The following is an 18,038-nucleotide window of genomic DNA, read 5'->3' as shown; positions in this document are numbered from 1 at the left end:
TTGCTTTGGAACTTGAAAACCAGATTAACCTTCAAGGAAAATATCAAGCTTTGTTGTCGAAAGCTAAAAAACTAATCATATGTTCTTTACGGAGGTTTAATGAAGAAAGCAGTGATATGAATGATAATTTGCATTTTTAGTGATAGTGAACCAAACTTGTAGGTAATATGTTTGAAACTGTTGACGAGAATATAAAATTTGAACCAAAGTGATTATTGTGCGTTGAAATCCCTCTGGCAGGTAAAGGAAATATTTCTCTCACTGTCAGTGTTAACGGTATCCGGTTCATCGAACGAGGGTAGAAGGTTTAATAATTTTCACGCGAAGGACATTTTACGACCGTGTAAAACTAACAGTCGACAAAACCCAGGTATCTCTAATCCCCTGGGCATGATGGGGGGAGGTGTTTGGTACTTATAAGTATTTGGCTAACCGTTAAAGGATTAAAGCAAGAGAGAGAGAGAGAGAGAGAGTAAGTGTAATTAGAGTCGGGTCCTTTTGTAATCCGCATTAGAATATACCTTAACAACTTGGCGGTACAAAGGGAGAGCTGAAACGAGGAATTCATCGTTTGGATTATATTATGTTGACTAATTCAGATCGGATCAGGCACAGCCAGACAAAGAATCGTCAGGCATTCTTGAAAAGATTGACGACGAAGAGCGCATTAAAGTTAATTGCCCGTCATTCGGTTTACCCCCTATCCAAGAAATTAGAGAATAAATATACTTTAGTGCATTGGTTCTTAAGTGAAACACGAATAGTGAATTGCTAACGACTAGAATGGTTCAGTACGCATGCGCTAAAATTCGAGAGCAATAGCGGATGTTTTGTCAGGGGGACCAACGTTCATAAATACAGATGACAGGTCGTCGCCGATGTACGTAACCTCAAAAACGTTGGTCGCCCTGAAAAAACAACCGCTATTGCTCTCGAATTTTAGCGCGTGCGCGTTAAACCGTATATGTTGATGAAAAATTTCTCAACCAGATGAGAAGCGACGGCAGGTGTTACCCGAATCAACAAAAAACATTTCCTCACATTCGCCCGGGTGTTGATAGGCTGCTACTCTCCGTCTGCACCAACAGTGTCAACATCCTTTCGTGGCCACTTGGTAAATCAACTTCCCGCCGTAATTCATAACGATTAAGGTGTCACCTCGTTCCCGCGTGTCCTACTCGCAATCAGCCAGAGTCACGCAAGCTCTACGATTATACGCCGTCGATCGGGTAGCACTTTTAGGTAGAATATTTTTGTCAAAATGGTCATTGCCATATCGCCGCTCTTCTTTCTTCAAGCAATGCCGGTCGCTTCGAGTTCTTCTAGGTTCGCCGAGAACCAGATTTCCGCTTTTTTTGGATAGTTTGCATTGCGTGAGCTGGTTGGGAAATCCAGTGTTCGATGAAAATGTACAAAAATTGCCCGAGTTCTGACCGTATTCGGTTTTCAAATCACACGATCAAGAAAAACTCATCATTTCTACACGATTTTATTACTGATGTCAATTGTGCATATAAGTATTTTCGTTTAAATTACTTTACAGCTTCGTAAATTCATTCGTAATCGGTAATCGAAAACTCATTTAAGAATTTTTCGAACCCGCAGCGTAAAAATACATTTTTTTCACCGGTGATCACAATATGTGTATATTAACTCACTTAGTGTGAACGGTGTGTTGAAAATACAATGAGAATTTCAATTTGAATTGCAGTCGAACGAAAAATACGATGTACGCGAAATTGAGGATTACGATACACATCATTTTTAGTCGCAAAAGTTTTATTTTAAAACCACGATGCAAGAATAGAACCGAGAACTCCATCGTTCTATGTGTCATTTCTACTGAAATAATTATTTTAGTCATCATTTTCCTGTCACAAATCATAGAGAAATATTCTTATAATCCTGATTTGAATTCGTAACTTCGTTAAGCGAATCGCCTTAATAATTATGTCTTCAATGCTCGATGATACATAAATTTAAGAAATAAACGAACGAGAATTTCTATGAAATCGACACAAGTTATGAACCATTGGTTTCCCATGCGTGCGAGCGTTTCGCACAAAAGAATGCGCGGCTAGCGAATCGAGCGATGCGAATCAACTAGGTTCACAATGCGTTTTAATCATCAAGCGGCATTATTATTAATTGGGCTAAACTATGGAATGGCGATGTACAACTCTTTCGAATAAAAAAAAAAAAAAACACATGCAACTTGAGTGATACATTTTAAAAAAATACTAAGCCCGTACAGCAAATTTAATTTACCATGTTCAGTAAAATTTATATACAAATGTACAGCCATATTACTACGCGGTACATTGGATTCAAAAATTTACTTTGTAATATGACTAAACAAATGTATCGTGAATTTACTTCCTACACTTTTGTATTAATTTTAATAAAAAAATTTCTAACAGTGTAGCACCAGCTAAATCGTACGGATTTATAATAGGAAATAATAGGACAAGCAATCTATTTCCTACATTAGCTATATTAGTTATTCGAGATTACAATAATGATTTTTATTTCCGAAGATCTCTGGCTGTCGGTTTTTTTTTCAAACGTCACCGTGAGTACCGAAGCTTGAACAAAAATATTTTCAGAAACATTACTGAGATTTCCGAAGAACGTGGAAGCGTTGAACAAGTCAGCGTTCAAGATGGTGGAAAAGAATAATTAAAACTACCGCATAAATAAAATCAGAGTTTCCATCAAAATAATGAACTCGGGGTAATAATTGCCAGATACAATCAAATATCAACCGATTTGCAATTTGCTGATTAGCCGTAGTTATTCCTGCGAAATGAATGCACCGAGTTACTGCCAAATAACGCCGCGTTCCACAGAGTGGTAAACTAATCTCGGACGAAGAACGTTGTTAACGTAAGGTGCTGAATAACGAACCGAGGAAAGTCGAATGGAGAGCGGTTTTTCCTATCACCGAGAAATGTGGACAAACGCAGGGCGCAGAGCGTCCCAGAACCCAGAGAATCAATTGGAAAATTATTCACGGCAATTATTGAGCGTGTAACTGGGTTAAACTGTGGCTGAGGGCTGACGCAAAGCGATCACTTGGAGTGGCATGAAAAGTGTTGAATAAAAAAAAGCACGTCGTGGAGTGGATCAGAAAGAGAAAATAAGAGAGATAGGGAAGGAGAGAGTTGAAGAGAGGACGCCGCGGAGTGAGCGACCTTCTTGCAAGCAGATGTATCACTCGTCTCGCCGCAATTCCTAGGCGCCTCAACTATTTAATCATCCTAGCACAAAGAGGTTATTGAGCAGATGTGCGTAACTACATCTAGCATTGCACGGATAAATTACATACGATTGTGTAGTTGGACGGTTAGAATGATGCCTGAAATCGATTGCCAAATCTTCAGCTTTTGGAGTTGATTAAAATAAGAAAACAGAGGAATCAAATAAATTTCCTGACATCGCTTATCGATATTTACAACCTCTAAATACAATCGGTGTGTTAAAGCTGGCAATGAACCCGTTGAAACGTTGGCTGAAGCTGAAGTTCAACGTTACGCTTACCAGTGTTTAAAATCTCAAAATACGATAGGATCCACCTGAATAATTACAAATAGAAATTAAAACCAATTATGAATTACGGTTATGCTAAGGGCAGTTGAGGCGGCGCCGCGTATTCCGAAAGGCGGCTCTCGAGTACGTAACGGATCGTCACTTGAGCAAGTGTTATCAAGTATGAACATCAAAAGTATTAATACTGCACAGTGGAAGTTTCTTCCACATTATACCGTTCAAATCCACAATGAACGGCAACGCGGTGTCGACTAATTATGCCTGTTAAATGTATACACGGTGCGCGTTTACGCAAGAATCTTCGTCGCCGATGCATTATTCGAAACATGTTCCCTTCGCGGTTGATTGTGAGCATCTTAACTTTTGAACGGAAGTCAAAGGTGTGTGCGCGGGAGGAGGACGGCTCTTCGGCGATTTGTCCAACTTCGAAATTTCCTTAATTCATTCGTTACCGCACTGCGGCGCAATTGCAATGCCGTGGATAATTTGACCGTGGTTATGGTGCCCCGTGGTGCTTGCACGCGGACGAGAAAACCGGAATGCGTTTTACGCCGCGCACGTGGCGGTGGCTTGGCGTGATTTTATCTCTCGTTTACACAGAGAGCTTTGACTAACCGAGTCGAATTGTGACCCAAGCCCTGTTATGGTGAACCATCGGGACTCTCTAGTGGCAATTGATGTTCCTTCTCGCGATATAGCCGCGAACCGATTAATCGTCCTGTGTACGGCTGACGCTATCTGCATCCACCATTCGTCCGCGTAGGTGTGATGATTATTGGAAAAGTAATTGCTCGCAATAACTGTCGTGTGTTCTTAACGAGCTTCGTCGACACGTTACGTCGTCCAGATAACGCGTGTCCCACTAACGTTGAACTTTGCCAGTCAGCATTCGCATGGATGTATAAAGAATGCAATGTAGTTTTGTGACTCGCAACTCGCTTCTGCAAACTTACTTACCTCGTCTATTTCAACTTCTCTCGTACATGATATTCTTAATTAGATAGATAGATAGACGCGATTTTGCATCAATTGCGGTTCTAAGGCGCAAGGAAAACAACCGTTTCTAGTACGTAGCACACTTGTCAAGATGATGCTGTTATGCGAGTGCGTTGAAATTACAAAATTACGCTTCACGCTTCCATTTTTCAGTTTTTTCTACTATTTGATCGAAAACCTTACCAAGGAACAGTTTAAGCCTGCTTTCGTTATAGCATAATCAAGTAAAGAATGAGAGGCAGAAGTAATTCAAGATACTGCATCGTTTGGAAAAGGATGTATCACGATTTCATTTCTTTCGGCAATGTGTTTTTACTTCAAACTATCATTGCTTAATTTCTCTTTTCTTGCGTAATTTAACTGTTCACGAACGTGGTAGATACGTGTAACAAAAAAATTTCCATAAAAAAGAGCAGGAAACGCGTCAGCGTTACGAACGTCGAACCCTTCGAATGCAGCCGGAACATCACTTGAATGGGTAAGGACACTTAAGAAGCTATAAACTCGGCGTCAGAGTGTTTCCCAACTGACGATTTGTTCCGAAGACCAATAAATGGTTGAAGTGAAATCGAAAGTGAATTTGATGCAACGGTCAATTGCACGATGATCGTAGCCACGTGTTAGTTTCAATCGTGTATCCAGGCAATTCTATCTGAGAGCGTGGTTAGGACGACGATAATAACGGCCTGCAGAGAGTTTCCTAGATTTATGCTCATTGCTAATATCAGTATGTCGCTCGCACTCAATTGAAGCTAAAGAATTTATTCACATCCCAATTATGCAGAAACTAGGTCGTTTATGTAACCCTCTTATTCTGCCCTCTGTTACGTCTCGCTCAAGGATTCGTTATATTGATGTATTTACAGCAGTGAGGGTTGACCCCGCGATGCATGATGGTAAACTTAATTTCGTGACTGTAATTCCGAGTAACAATTTTACAATTCAAAGAAATTTGCTTGACTCCACTGGACTCGGCACGACAATTTATCAGATACACTCTGCACGTAACCTTCAAGTAGAAATTATTACATTTTAAATATCTTCACTAAACTCCCCAGTATTCGATTAGTCTTAATACTAATCCACATAAGCCTCGAAGTACTTCAAGCAATTTCACGTAACTACAAAAATCGAAATTATTTTCAGGCGGCTTTGTTGTAAGAGTTTGCGGGACATTCAATGCAGTCTTATCCCATCGACTCTGTTCATAGGACTTCAAAACACGTCTCGGGTAACAAAACATCCAGAATTTTAGCTTTATTTGGTAAAAATTCAACTAAGTTCACGAAATTTTAAGTAACAAGACCGCAAATGATTTCGACTAACTTTGCAGGCATGGAATGTCCCCTCATCATGCGATACAATCGCAAGTGGCTACGTAGGGTTTGAAGCGACTTCAACCGATATTTGTAATCGATATGACAAGACTTCGCGTTGGCATAAAATGAGTTGAAAATCTCATCTGCCGTGGTGTTCACTTCATGTCAATAGCGTTCAGCTCACTAGTGCACGTGGATTTGAGGTGAGAGTTTTTCCAACGGAACGGTTGAATTGAAATCAAAATCTGTCAGACTACGATTAACCGAGCTGATTGGGGGAGGGTTTGATGTGTGCGGGTAGTCGTTGAGAACCTGAGTTACGCGTTCGCGAACAGAGGATAAAGATTTGGAGACAGTAGACTGTGAAATGAAGGCATTTGACGAAGGGCTGAAAAGCGACATCTGGCAAGTGGGGAGTCGCTTGTATAGGTGAACAGCTTACATGAGGATGAAAAACCCCCGAGCGGCTTCTCTCGGTAAGCTGCTTCGTATATTTACGCGAATGGCACGTCGCCTCATTTAGCTTCGCGTGGTCGTAAAAGACCCGTGAAAATGCTACCACCACCACCGTCAGGGTTGAATTTAACGGGCATCCGCAACTCGCCTGCAGGTACACCTCTCATAAGAACGCATTCCTGTACGCGTTTAATGGAACGCAGACATTGTACTCGGACTGCGTGTGCCAGCGTACACTCGACACACTATCATGCCGGTAAAAGAACTTCGGCTTTTGAAGCTTGCACCGTTGCCCTTGGTTCCGACACCGGCTAAATCATCAGCCAGACCTCACACGCCGCCAAAGTACATTATATCTGTAGCTGCGTATAATCATTTCGGCAGACTTTGGAAGAAGCCGACATCGACATGCTGAATTCATTGCCATTTCACGTATACATCAGCTTTTCTGTTGTTTCAATTAACCTGGAGGGACGTTGATGATGTCGGAATACGAGCAATAATACACGGTCAGTTTTGAAATTTGATCCAATTTCATCATTACGAAATTTATTGTACGAATTTCTGACGTGAAATCCAGCATCCAATCACAAATCTTGACAGTGGCATTCATGAAACATATAACACCAAATGCCGAATTGGAATTTCGTGATACTTCACTATTTTTAGATTCGTTAGTCATATGACAAGCAGTTCTTCAACTTATCTCCGTCATCTTGACCCGTGTAAATATTTGACGAAAAAAATTGATCACAACGCCAGAACGTTGACCAAAATTTAGTGAGTCCACTAGCTGTCAGTTCTGTGTATTCGCGTATGAGAAGATATCATTCATGGACAGTCAGAATCTTCACATTATGGTTCACATCATAGAAGCAAAGCATCAGGCCTTCGGATCACGGATTCTGTGGAAACTTTTACGGATGTTATTTTGCTTCAAAATATGGAGCTTCTGTTGTAAAGTTTCTTTCACTGGGCCGTTCTTGACTCCGATTAAAATTGATTACGTCAGAAGTTTCATGAGTGGAAAATGCCCTAATAAACGAAACCTGTGTTTATTTTTGTTTTTACCTGAAATATTAATTTTGATTGCCCTGTCTTGAATTTTAGACGAGAGGTTCTCATAGATTCAAGTTCAAGAGGATAGATTATTATTTCAGAACCATGTAAATTTTTAAAAACTTCACGCACTGTAAAACGAGTGAAGGAAGGCCCAAAAGATGTAACTACACAAGTGAGGCTCTACATTTCGGGCCAAAGAAACATTCCTAGTAGATACAGCGGCATCTATGATCCGGAGGTCCGATATACTCCTTGTTAGTTAAAAGCTTTCGCAAATTGTAACGGCTCGTAAAACTGAGGTTTGTCACGATTAACTGACATGATTATTAGGTAGAGCGGCTCTTTATGATTCAATAAAAAACATTTCGAAATCATGTTTTTGCGACTCGAGGACGTCAACTAACAAACTAAGTGAGCTGGTTCACACGATATCGCAAGTTTTTCCAGCGAAGCCTGCAAGCTTTTTTATCGCGCCTCAGTCAAATGTCAAGGCTCTATGCCTATTTGTTTGCGACAGACTTCATGGGACGACAAAATAGTCCGAAATGCCGAAGCAGTGCTTTCATTCCTACGCACGATCAAAGCAATTCATTATAATGTCTCGTCTAGCGTGCGCGATGCAGACGTGCATCGAATTGAAGGATATCAACGTAATTTGCGCAATCGACAAGGTCTTTGACGAATCCGCCCGCGGTCCGCAAGCTGCGAACTGCGGAAATTGCAAACTGCCTAGGCGTATACCCGGTATAATTACCTGCATCAGGAGAGCTGCAGACAGTTACTCGGTTGGATTGCACAACGTCAATTTATTTGTTAACTCTGATAATATTGACGATTATGCATTGTGTCTTGGCGCCTGTGACGACCTTCCAACAGTTACTTGCGGCGGATGAGAAAAGTCGTTCGTCAAGCTCGGAGGATCGTCGGCATAGGATACTTGGCTGAAAGACCGACTGCAGCAAAATGTGGTGTTTATATATACGGCGATCATGATTTACGTCGATCAGAATACCGCGCGAATATTTACAACTGGGTAATGATGTCATAAATCTGAATTCATCAATTATTGTGTAATACGCGTGAATAGCCGTGCCGCCGTGGTTCGGTTCTGTGGGTCGTAAAGCAGTTTGCTCGATCGACCACAATTACAACCGTATCATGTGTGTGCGTACAAATACTTTTGCATAATGCTGCCTCTGATATGCGAGGCGAGGGCGTGTTTGACTCGTTTTAATGTAAACTCGTACAAGATACCCGCGGACATAAGACAGTTGTACGCTGAGTGGGTGACGGCCAACGACGCTTATTACTTACTCAAACGCCTATTTGAAGACCGGATACAGTACCTACGCATAAACGACGCAAGGAGGAATGATTTAGTGATTTGGGAAAACACTGGAAACATCTCGAGAAGTGGGTCGAATATCGAACGGTTTTTTCGATTCTTTCTATCGGTCTTAGATTTTTGTTTACGGTTACAAAATAGACTCAAGTTTATCCGTCAATTTTTAAGATCAAAGTTCAAGCACCGTTGAGCCCCATTAACGATGTAATGAACACTACATCATCAGACCGAACATTTATGGATTTAGGGGTCTTTTTTAACGCGGGTCGAAACGTCGGATGATTAGGAAAAACACGCCGTGACTGCTTCGACAAACCTTTAATGTCGACTAACACTAATTATTCATTATTCCACTGGTTTCAAGTGCTTACGTGACTTCGTATGACCTTCGCGTGATTTCGAACAACTTTATCCTCGCTTTAAGTAATCCCATTATGTCGTTTGCAGCCACACTGTCAATATTAATTACTTTTGCACAAACGTTACAGAATTTGTCGTGAATATAGTTAATTGTGAACATAGTTGTGAATGTGCGTATTGATTTAATCATGAGACATTTTTGCACCAAAAAAAATCTCGTCTTTTTACTTCACCTAGGTGTATGTGATCCTTTACGAGGTTCCTATCCAACCAACGAACCTAAACTGAGTATTAAATCTGTTTGTTATAGTCGTCCATGAATATATTTAAAAAATTCGGAACATCCATATTTAACTTTTTGGTTTACGCAAATTGATTTCGAGCTGGAAAATGTGGAAACCATAGGACCAGCTATCGACTAGGAACAGTTTACGAATCCACTCGTCATTCTCCGTACACTCTCCACCATAAAAATGGAACAAAGTATCTGCTGGCAATTTCCTCGGTCCGATGCTTAATATCCAGACTTTCTTGCACACTGCGGACATGGAATGTTGGATCAGAGACCCCTTACATGGGGAACTTTACCCACGAATATGCTACTTCGTTGGTGCAGCGGGTGGCTCATTGTCATCTAACCGCAGCTAACATAAACGACCGGTCTCGTCTCTCTCGTCTCGTCTTGTTTCGATCCATCCCACCGCGCCCGCTCCGCACCGTAGCTAACCTGATCAAGTGTTCACCCGATTTGGGGTGTGAGTCGTGGGCGGTTCTTATCAATTATGTGATTATGCGCCGTGAATTTTTCGCCGCGTACAAGACGCGATCTATTCTGGCACTCCACCCCGTGTCCCACTCTCGGTTTTGTTACACAATTAATTTTGTACTACTTATACACGTAATGTAATAATGCAAACGAGATCAGAGCGAAGTGAATTTTTCAAAGGTTACCTATGGGACTGTTCTGATTTTTGCTTATTCTCATTCTTGTTACGATACATGGAACAAAAAGTGCCTGTAACTTACACCGTAAATTACAATGGACAGTACACTTTATTTTGAGATCGCAAGATATTATTTGAGAAAACTTCAAAGTATATCCAGTTCTTCTCTCGTTATGGATAACTTCGCGTGACTAGGTTATTACAAGATTTAGAACCGTGATTCCCAATAATTTTAGACTCGAATTGAAATATTTAAAATGATTCTGAAGTGACTCATCGAATCCATATGTATTCAACAGATGACGTGTAACTTGGGAGGACAGTAGGTAAATAGGTTTGCACGAACTTTAGCCGATTTAAAATGATTTCAACGCACTAAAAGTACCTCAAAGTGACTTTGGGTGTCCGTACGTAATTTCAAGTGATTACCTACATGATATAAAATGACTCGATATGTATTCAATGCAATTCAGATGACTGTAAATAGCATAAAAATATTCAGGACCAAGTGTACATGTACAACTGACAAGAGAAATTTTTAGTTCCGGTTACTGCTCAGTTCTTAACTATTTTCATTTTTTACCACAAGCGAAAAATATATTTCTAGGTACAAAATGAAAATTAGTTTTCTAGCTGTTACCAGAAAGTCTAGTATCAGTTACTATTCTTTCTCATTACAATCACTGTTACTATATTTTCTTGTAACTGTTCCGAAAATTTAATGCTTGTGCAATAATAAATTGACGTTAAAGCAGTATTTAACTAAAAAAGAAGAGTAAACCTTACAAACTGATTTTGCGTTGGAATTACCAAAAAAGGATCAATAATAGCGCAAAAAACAGTTTTTTTAACCATACCTGTCTTACTGAATTTTTCTAGCTAATACAACAAATAAAATTTTTAACTCAGTGCAACTTCGAGAATGGAACCTTAATGCAAAAACAGTTACAACGGGTTGAACCTTCAAGATAATTCGCTTTGTCCTGATCTCCAATCTCCTCACAGTAACTTACCCGCGAAGCGGAACGGACTGCAAAGCGTTGTCAAAGTTATGTACAGGGCCAGGTGGCTGGCGTTGTCTGTGGTACGGATCCTGCGACGAGGGTCCGACCAGGACGAGGACGAGCAGCGGCAGGAGGAGCGGCGACATGGTCCCAGGAGAGGCGGTGCTTGGCGAAGGGTTAAGCTCGAGGTGATCCACCCAGCGCGGAAGAGCTCGCTCCCGGTTACCCTACACCAGGTGCAGCGAGCAGTGCAGGTCGACGGTCATGAGGGATTTCGGGAGGACCGTTTGATCGGGTATCAAGGTAGGTCCGAGCTTCGGATGCTCGCTGCAAGTCATACGAGATATGGTGATTCTTGAAAAGTTATTGAGCTGAAGGACTTGTTGGCGATCGAAAATTTCAACTCTAGTGTAGCCCGACTGACGGTTAAGGGAGTACGCGTAAGGGTACACATGTAAGGGTAGACGAATGACAAAGTGGGCGAATTTCGGGACGTTATGAACGAATTGAGAATCAATTATTCAATTCGATTGGGGTTTGCTTTGTTCAAAAACATGTAGATTAAGCTTCGTTTACATATTTCTTTTTATTATAATCAGTTATTAGGAAGCATTCTTATTTACAATAGCGTCAACAATTTCACCCGGTGGCATGTTTCGCGGTACCCGCGATATCTCAAAAACGGTTGGATCCATTTGGGACAGTTTTATTGGACCGTCTATCTTCTTCGGCATAACTAAAATTTTTCACTCTCTCTTTACCACAAACTGGCAGCTGTTTAAAAAATTTACCACTTTCTTTTACTTGACTGGGATCGCGGCAGAGACGAACTATCTAGCAAAATGGTTGGCGTTATTGTGAATAAAAATGGTTCCTATCAATAGATTCTAATAAATTATAAGTATGTCGACGAAGCTTGATCTACATACTTTTGATCAAAACTAATTCTACTCGAATTGAATTACTGGTTGTCGAGATATGAATTCCCAAAATGTGCCCGCTTTTTTAACCGTTTACGCATCTGTACCCCCCAAAGCTCATGTGAATATAAATGCTTTAATTGTATCGACGATCGATGTGGTTCCCATGAAACTATTCCACGTCTGAATTCGTCGCGTCACAATTCCGCCGGCGGTTCGAATTATGCAAATCACATGCACTCGATAGTCTTGTGAGAATCCAACGATAGTCGATGATCGCCCAGCTCGTCAGAAACGCGCGTCAATATCGGGATCAGCTGTCACATTCTATTGAGATTCCTCTTATCGCAGCTCGGCACGGCCCGTTTCAAGAATAAGCTTAACCGCTCGCTTCGAGTTGGAATAACACGGCGCAGGTCCACGGTCCATCGCTTAAGGCCATCGCTGTACGGCTTAGATAGTTTGTTATTTTATCAGACATACAAATCCGGTCACGACGTATCTTTTTTATACCAGAGAAAACACCGTTCTGGAGAATCGCAAAAATATCGCGGTTGTGCGGATCAAGGTTCGGGATTTTTATCAGCTTGTTTCAGACGTGGATCTAATATGTGAGCATTTTTCTTCAAGACAACTTGACGCTGTAAAGTTTCTGTAGCTTGTGACTATTGTTCTAAAATTATCGTCTCTTGAAGAAGTCAAAACTTTATTGAACATTCGGCTAACTCTGAGGTTGTAACAAGCACCTAATATTTCAAAAAAAAAATAAAAAAAATAGTCACCGCATACAATGAAAATGCAAGTAACGTATGATTTTATTTTCTGTACAGTTTTTATATCTTCGTCACACTTGGTGGATATTTTTTTGGAATTTTTTTTCTTTTTTGGGAAAAATTCTGATGTTACGTAGGGAATTCGATACAAACTTTTTTTCAACTCTGTGGATACGGATTCTCAGAGTAACCGCAATGAACCAAGAAACAGAGATAAGGATTTTTCAACTCGATTTCACACTAAATTCTTCCTCGATCAGTTCATATCTGAAAAATTTGTGAAAAATCCACCAATAGGATCTTCTTAGAATAAAACCAAACACTTTAAAGAGATTTGTCAAAAATGTCCACCAGGCTCAGGACTGAGATGGAAAAGCAGTTTTCTACGTACAAGACTGAATGTTGATTCGAACCCAACTGGATTATCATCAATTTCTCCGCTATTTGATAAAATTGAACGGGGACTGTACGCGTTGGCCGATCGCAGCCGGATGCAAGTATAACGAATTCACAACTCTCCCGGCGATTGGTTGTAATTATAATTGGAATTTTCTTTGGTAAAAGGAGACAGCGATGCATGCGTGATATTGCGTAACGGGCGACCAGTTTTCTTTACATAATACGCGTAGTAGGTGTGGTGAATATCGTTCGCTGGTAAACAGTGGCAACGGTGACTGTCCCCCATTTGCCCCAACTTGAATAAAAATCGTTCACCGGCCGCGGGGTAATTAACTACCAGAGAGAACACTCTCCATGGTTCGATCCTCTTCCGAGCGATCCGAATTCCGAAAGCTGACACGTTCCCGTAACGAAGGTTGCTGCTCGCCGGGCGTCTCGCTATCTCGTGGCATAAATATGAGACCGTTATCAGGGAGAGAGGAGATGAATCCATGCACGGGAAGGGCGGTAAACGCGAGGAACACGATAACACTTCCGCGGTATGTATGCAGAGTACACGGCTCTACATCACTCCTACTATTCGTAATCGTTTAATTTCTCTGAATGGTTCGGCTCGATTAACGACTCGATCGTTCAAGAGCGGCATTCGGCTCTGGGTCGAAGTTCCGAACCATCGAAACCCGAATCGATCGCAATTAAAAGTCAAATTTTACGCAATCGATTCGAATCATTCGAAATGTCGAACCACTTGAACGATTGAGATCCAACGTAACGGTCAACCTCTTACTCTTCGACGCCACCGAGTCGAAGTTTCATGCGAATCGCAGGGTCAGCGATAAGAGTTTCTAAAATTTCGCGATAGCAGCGCGGTGACCGGGATTCGCTCTGTTCGCGGAACGAATTCGTCGCGATTCGTGAATCGTTTAAACAAGAGCCCGAGTCGAGCATACCAGCTGTTTATCTTGTTGACTTTGATTAGAGCGAAACCCGCGACGGATTGCGAAGGGGGAAAACTGTTACAAGCAAACCTCGTTGCGTAAAAGTATCCAACGAGTTTATATTTACGATTACAGCTAATTTACTCAGTACTCGCAACGTCCAGACCGTTTTGGGGTGCGTTCGGTGTGATCGTCGAAGAGCTTTTACTCGAACCGTACGAAGATCGGTACACAAGAAATCGGCGCTGCAACACCTACACAGCGCGTGATGGATCGAATGGTTCAAAGAATTCTTCGTTATACCGAATGCAACCAGCCGGCCCAGAAACTCGGGGATAATTTCGATGCACTTGGTCTCGGGATGTGAACTGTCAGTGTCGATGTCCCGCCGATCTTCTCCAGTTCACGGATTCAATTCTTCCTCACGTGCCACACTCGCGTTCAAGTCCGTTACCACGTGCTCGACGAAACGCACCAGGGTTACGTTGGTCGGTTGGTAGGGGTCTGCTCACGCGTTTGGTCCACGGGTATTTATCTCCTGGACAACCGCATGGGGGGTTGTGGATGCAGGGGTGGACGTTAAGAACCGGATGACACCCACTTTTGTGCCTGCGTACTACGAGTCTCACACTTTTCGAACTAAACCATGGCCGGTTCGGGGTCGGCACCCCGCGACGAGAGGGAGGATAAAAGCTCGCGGGAACTCTGTAAGCTCCCGATCTAGAGCGAGACTAGCTGGAGGCGGAAACGGGATGAATCTCTCTTCCCAGCGAGAAGCTGCGTGGACGGGACTCTACACGGCACTGGCGCGTGCAGCGAAGCACTCGCGTCTCATCTCGGCGTATGGCTCGCTCTCACACTATCCAAGATGACGACGACCACCACTCCTCTTTACCACGGACTCTTGGTCGGATCTCTCTATAATACGAATGAACGCGTGTTATACGCGTATCTAATGCCCTAGAGATGAGCGAGTGTGCGTGTACGATGTACACGCCAACCTCCCACGCCCTGTATCTCTCTCTCTCTCTCGGCGCTCACGCTTGTGCGTATGCTCGAGGTCCGATACGCTCTTCTCCTCGACTTCGACTTCGGCTTCTTCTTCTTCTTCTTCGTCTATTCTCCCAGTCGCGGTGTCGAAGTTCAACCAATCGCTCGAACCCTAGCGCCGGCTATCATCCGCCGAGATATTTACCTACGAACTCTCATCGCTTCGGCATCATAGGCGGTTTCGTTTCTTGCCCTTGTGAGGGCGGAGGCCGAGGACCCCGCCCGCAGCAAATAACGCAGATAGTATCCTCGATTCGGCAACCGCCTTACGCGCCATTGCGATACACAGGCTGCCGCAGGTTGAGATTTTTATCATTTTCACTCTGGTTTCGTCGCATACCCGTCGCCGAGGGTTCAATCGAAACCGAAGATAGCGTATGAGATATTTTACAGACCATTGGTCACAACGCTGGTTTAATCGATTTCGTTCGAGCCAGTAACCGTAGATGAAAAACTGTGTGGAATCATGCGTTGTCGCTTCGAGTCTTGCTGGTCTCACTTACCATTCCAGGCTATACGAATAGGAAATATATTTGATACTTTTAGCTCATTCTACGACTAGATAGAGTGATTTAGGTTAAACCGAGGGTTCAACGATAACATCGGAATCTTTCGATCTGTAATAACGGTATGAAATTTTAGTGGTACAGGAACTTATTGAAAGGTTTTCCTGCTACACAGATATGTTTCTTTGAGTCGATACACTCTTTGACCCTTCAAAATTTTATGCTAATTTCTAAGTAGTATTATTTATTATTTTCCATAGATAACAAATGCGTAGAAGATCAATGAAATTTTTCTACAATGCGCGACTGAATTTTTATCACGTTCGTTTACTTCTAGAGATTTTTATTGCCCCCGTGACTAACTTTGATTCTGCTTGCGGTATAAAAAACTGTTGAGACTTCGATTGTCCTCAAGTTTGCAAATTTTTACTAAGCATACAGATTAACAGATATCTGATCAGAGAATAGGCTTGCATACGAAATGTAAAGTAAACTTTAAAGAACGCGGTAGTTGGATGGAAAAATTTAAACATCGACACAGACTCGTGTCAACAGTACGTGCGATGTGACCGAGACCCTCCGACTTGTCGAATATTCGTGCAAGATTGAAGGCCGATCAGGAATACCTAGGAATCAGACAAAAAATCCCTAAAAATGTCTAATTGAAAGGCAAACATTTGGCATGCGTGCTGCGTGCAGATAAGTCTCGCAATTTATCGATTATAGCACATCGTCAACGTGTATATTCCCGATAATTGTTGTACCCGCGTTTGCGAGTAAATTTCCAGAACCTCGCTTCGCCCAGTAAACGTACACTCGGGGACACTGAATCTGAGACGGCTAATTTTTTACACTAGATAGTTATGTTGGCAACACAATGAAACCTACAGCGCCATATTTGGCCGAGCGCGAAACAAACTCAATCTCAATAAGCGTAACATAACCCATGACCGTCGTATCTAACCTAAGAATTGACGTGTCAATCCAACAAGTCATTATCCTCGCGGAATTCTTAGGTTAGATTCGACGGTCATTGGTTATGTCATGTTTATTGAGATTGAGTTTGTTTCGCGCTCGGCCGACTATGGCGCTGTATGTTTCTTTGTGTTGCCAACATAACTGTCTAGTGTAAAAAATTAGCCGTCTCAGATTCATTGGCCCCAAGTGTACGTTTAATGGGCGAAGCGAGGTTCTAGAAATTTACTCGCAAAGTGTGCATGTAACGTGTAATACGGTTTGAGCATTCCTCGGCGTCGATAGGCGGCTTCACTAACCTTACCTTACACCACACCCTGTAGGTACTACGGAATAATGATATAACGATAAGTGCCCGCGACGTGGAAGACGAAGGTTCCGCACAATATTGCGTAAGACGAGTGTAATAACCGAAAGGTGACGGCATCACTCGTGACTCGATTTAACTACGCGAGTGTGCGTGAATAAATCTACGCACTCTGATACACCCGCATTCAATCTTATGCCCAAGTGGAAACGCGCACATACCCATGTGCATAAACGGGAAGGAAAGAAGGGGCACCGATCGCTGATTGGAATTTCCATACACGGTCGCACGTGTTGAAAGCTTATTTTCAATTTGACGAAAATTCATTTTATCATTATAAACATATCGCTTCTGTCGTATTCTGTTACATTTTTTATTCATCCATTTGCTGTCACTTTCTAGGGCAGTTTGCAAATCGTTGATGAAGAGTTCAATTTTGTAGACTCGCGGTCTTGCGGCCAAAGAGAAACTGGAGAAAAGAGTAGACTGCAGCTCTTCGTAACTTCCTGCCCTCGGGGCGCTGGGCGTGGAGCCAATTTCTAGGAGTCAGGAAATTATGGAATGTCATACTAGGAAACCAATTTTCCAACTGGTTCCAGAATTGACCGCATCCTGCATCTGGTCGGACGGCATTGGTAACTGAAAATTCATTTTTATTTTCTCTCTCTTTCTCTCTCTTGTATTTACATCCACTGTAATTCGCTTTTATTTATTATCATTTCAGTCACTTTGCGTACTCTTCGAGCGATACTTTTATCCATGAACTTACTTTTCTCTGTTTCCATTTTGTTGTAATTTGCTTACTTTTATTATCGTGCATTATTTTCTTGTCTGGTTATAAATTTGTCAACATTGCTACGGACACGATAAACGTCATCTATCTATCTATCCGTCTGTCTATCTTGTAACACACCGAAGCTATTCGCCCAGATTCTTTCTTTTCAAACTAGCTTCCTCTCCAGCATGCATCGTGCCATTCCCAGTCGATATCGTCAGCGATCGGATTTGGATCGTGTCGGGACCATTGTTCTTATTACTGGCGACTCGATATTTCGAGATGGAGAGCATCTCGCGCCGCAAGGTTGTCACGATATTTGTAATTCCTGCACGTGCCGCGGGTAGAATCTTATTCCTC

General features: G+C 42.1%; 1 protein-coding gene across 2 annotated transcripts in view; it reads right to left on the bottom strand.

Annotated features, from left to right (window-relative positions):
• The window catches only part of LOC124301156 (fibrillin-1-like), a 41,996-nt gene extending 27,116 nt beyond the window's left edge, over positions 1–14,880 (bottom strand). Inside the window, exons 1-2 of one of the 2 annotated variants that reach the window (XM_046755884.1) lie at positions 14,324–14,880; positions 11,045–11,362 (exon numbers count right to left, since the gene is read on the bottom strand). In XM_046755884.1, the coding sequence (XP_046611840.1) occupies positions 11,045–11,181 (137 nt within the window). In that variant the 5' untranslated portion in view covers positions 11,182–11,362; positions 14,324–14,880. The remainder of the gene's footprint in view (positions 1–11,044; positions 11,363–14,323) is intronic. The other variant, XM_046755883.1, reaches the window with a different exon arrangement.
• Positions 14,881–18,038: the final 3,158 nt, after the last annotated feature.

The sequence above is a fragment of the Neodiprion virginianus genome, chromosome 3 (genome assembly GCF_021901495.1).
Source record: "Neodiprion virginianus isolate iyNeoVirg1 chromosome 3, iyNeoVirg1.1, whole genome shotgun sequence".
In the NCBI taxonomy this organism is placed as follows: domain Eukaryota; kingdom Metazoa; phylum Arthropoda; class Insecta; order Hymenoptera; family Diprionidae; genus Neodiprion; species Neodiprion virginianus.
The sequence above is the reverse complement of the archived record's forward strand: the minus strand, read 5'-3'. Positions and strand labels throughout refer to the sequence as shown.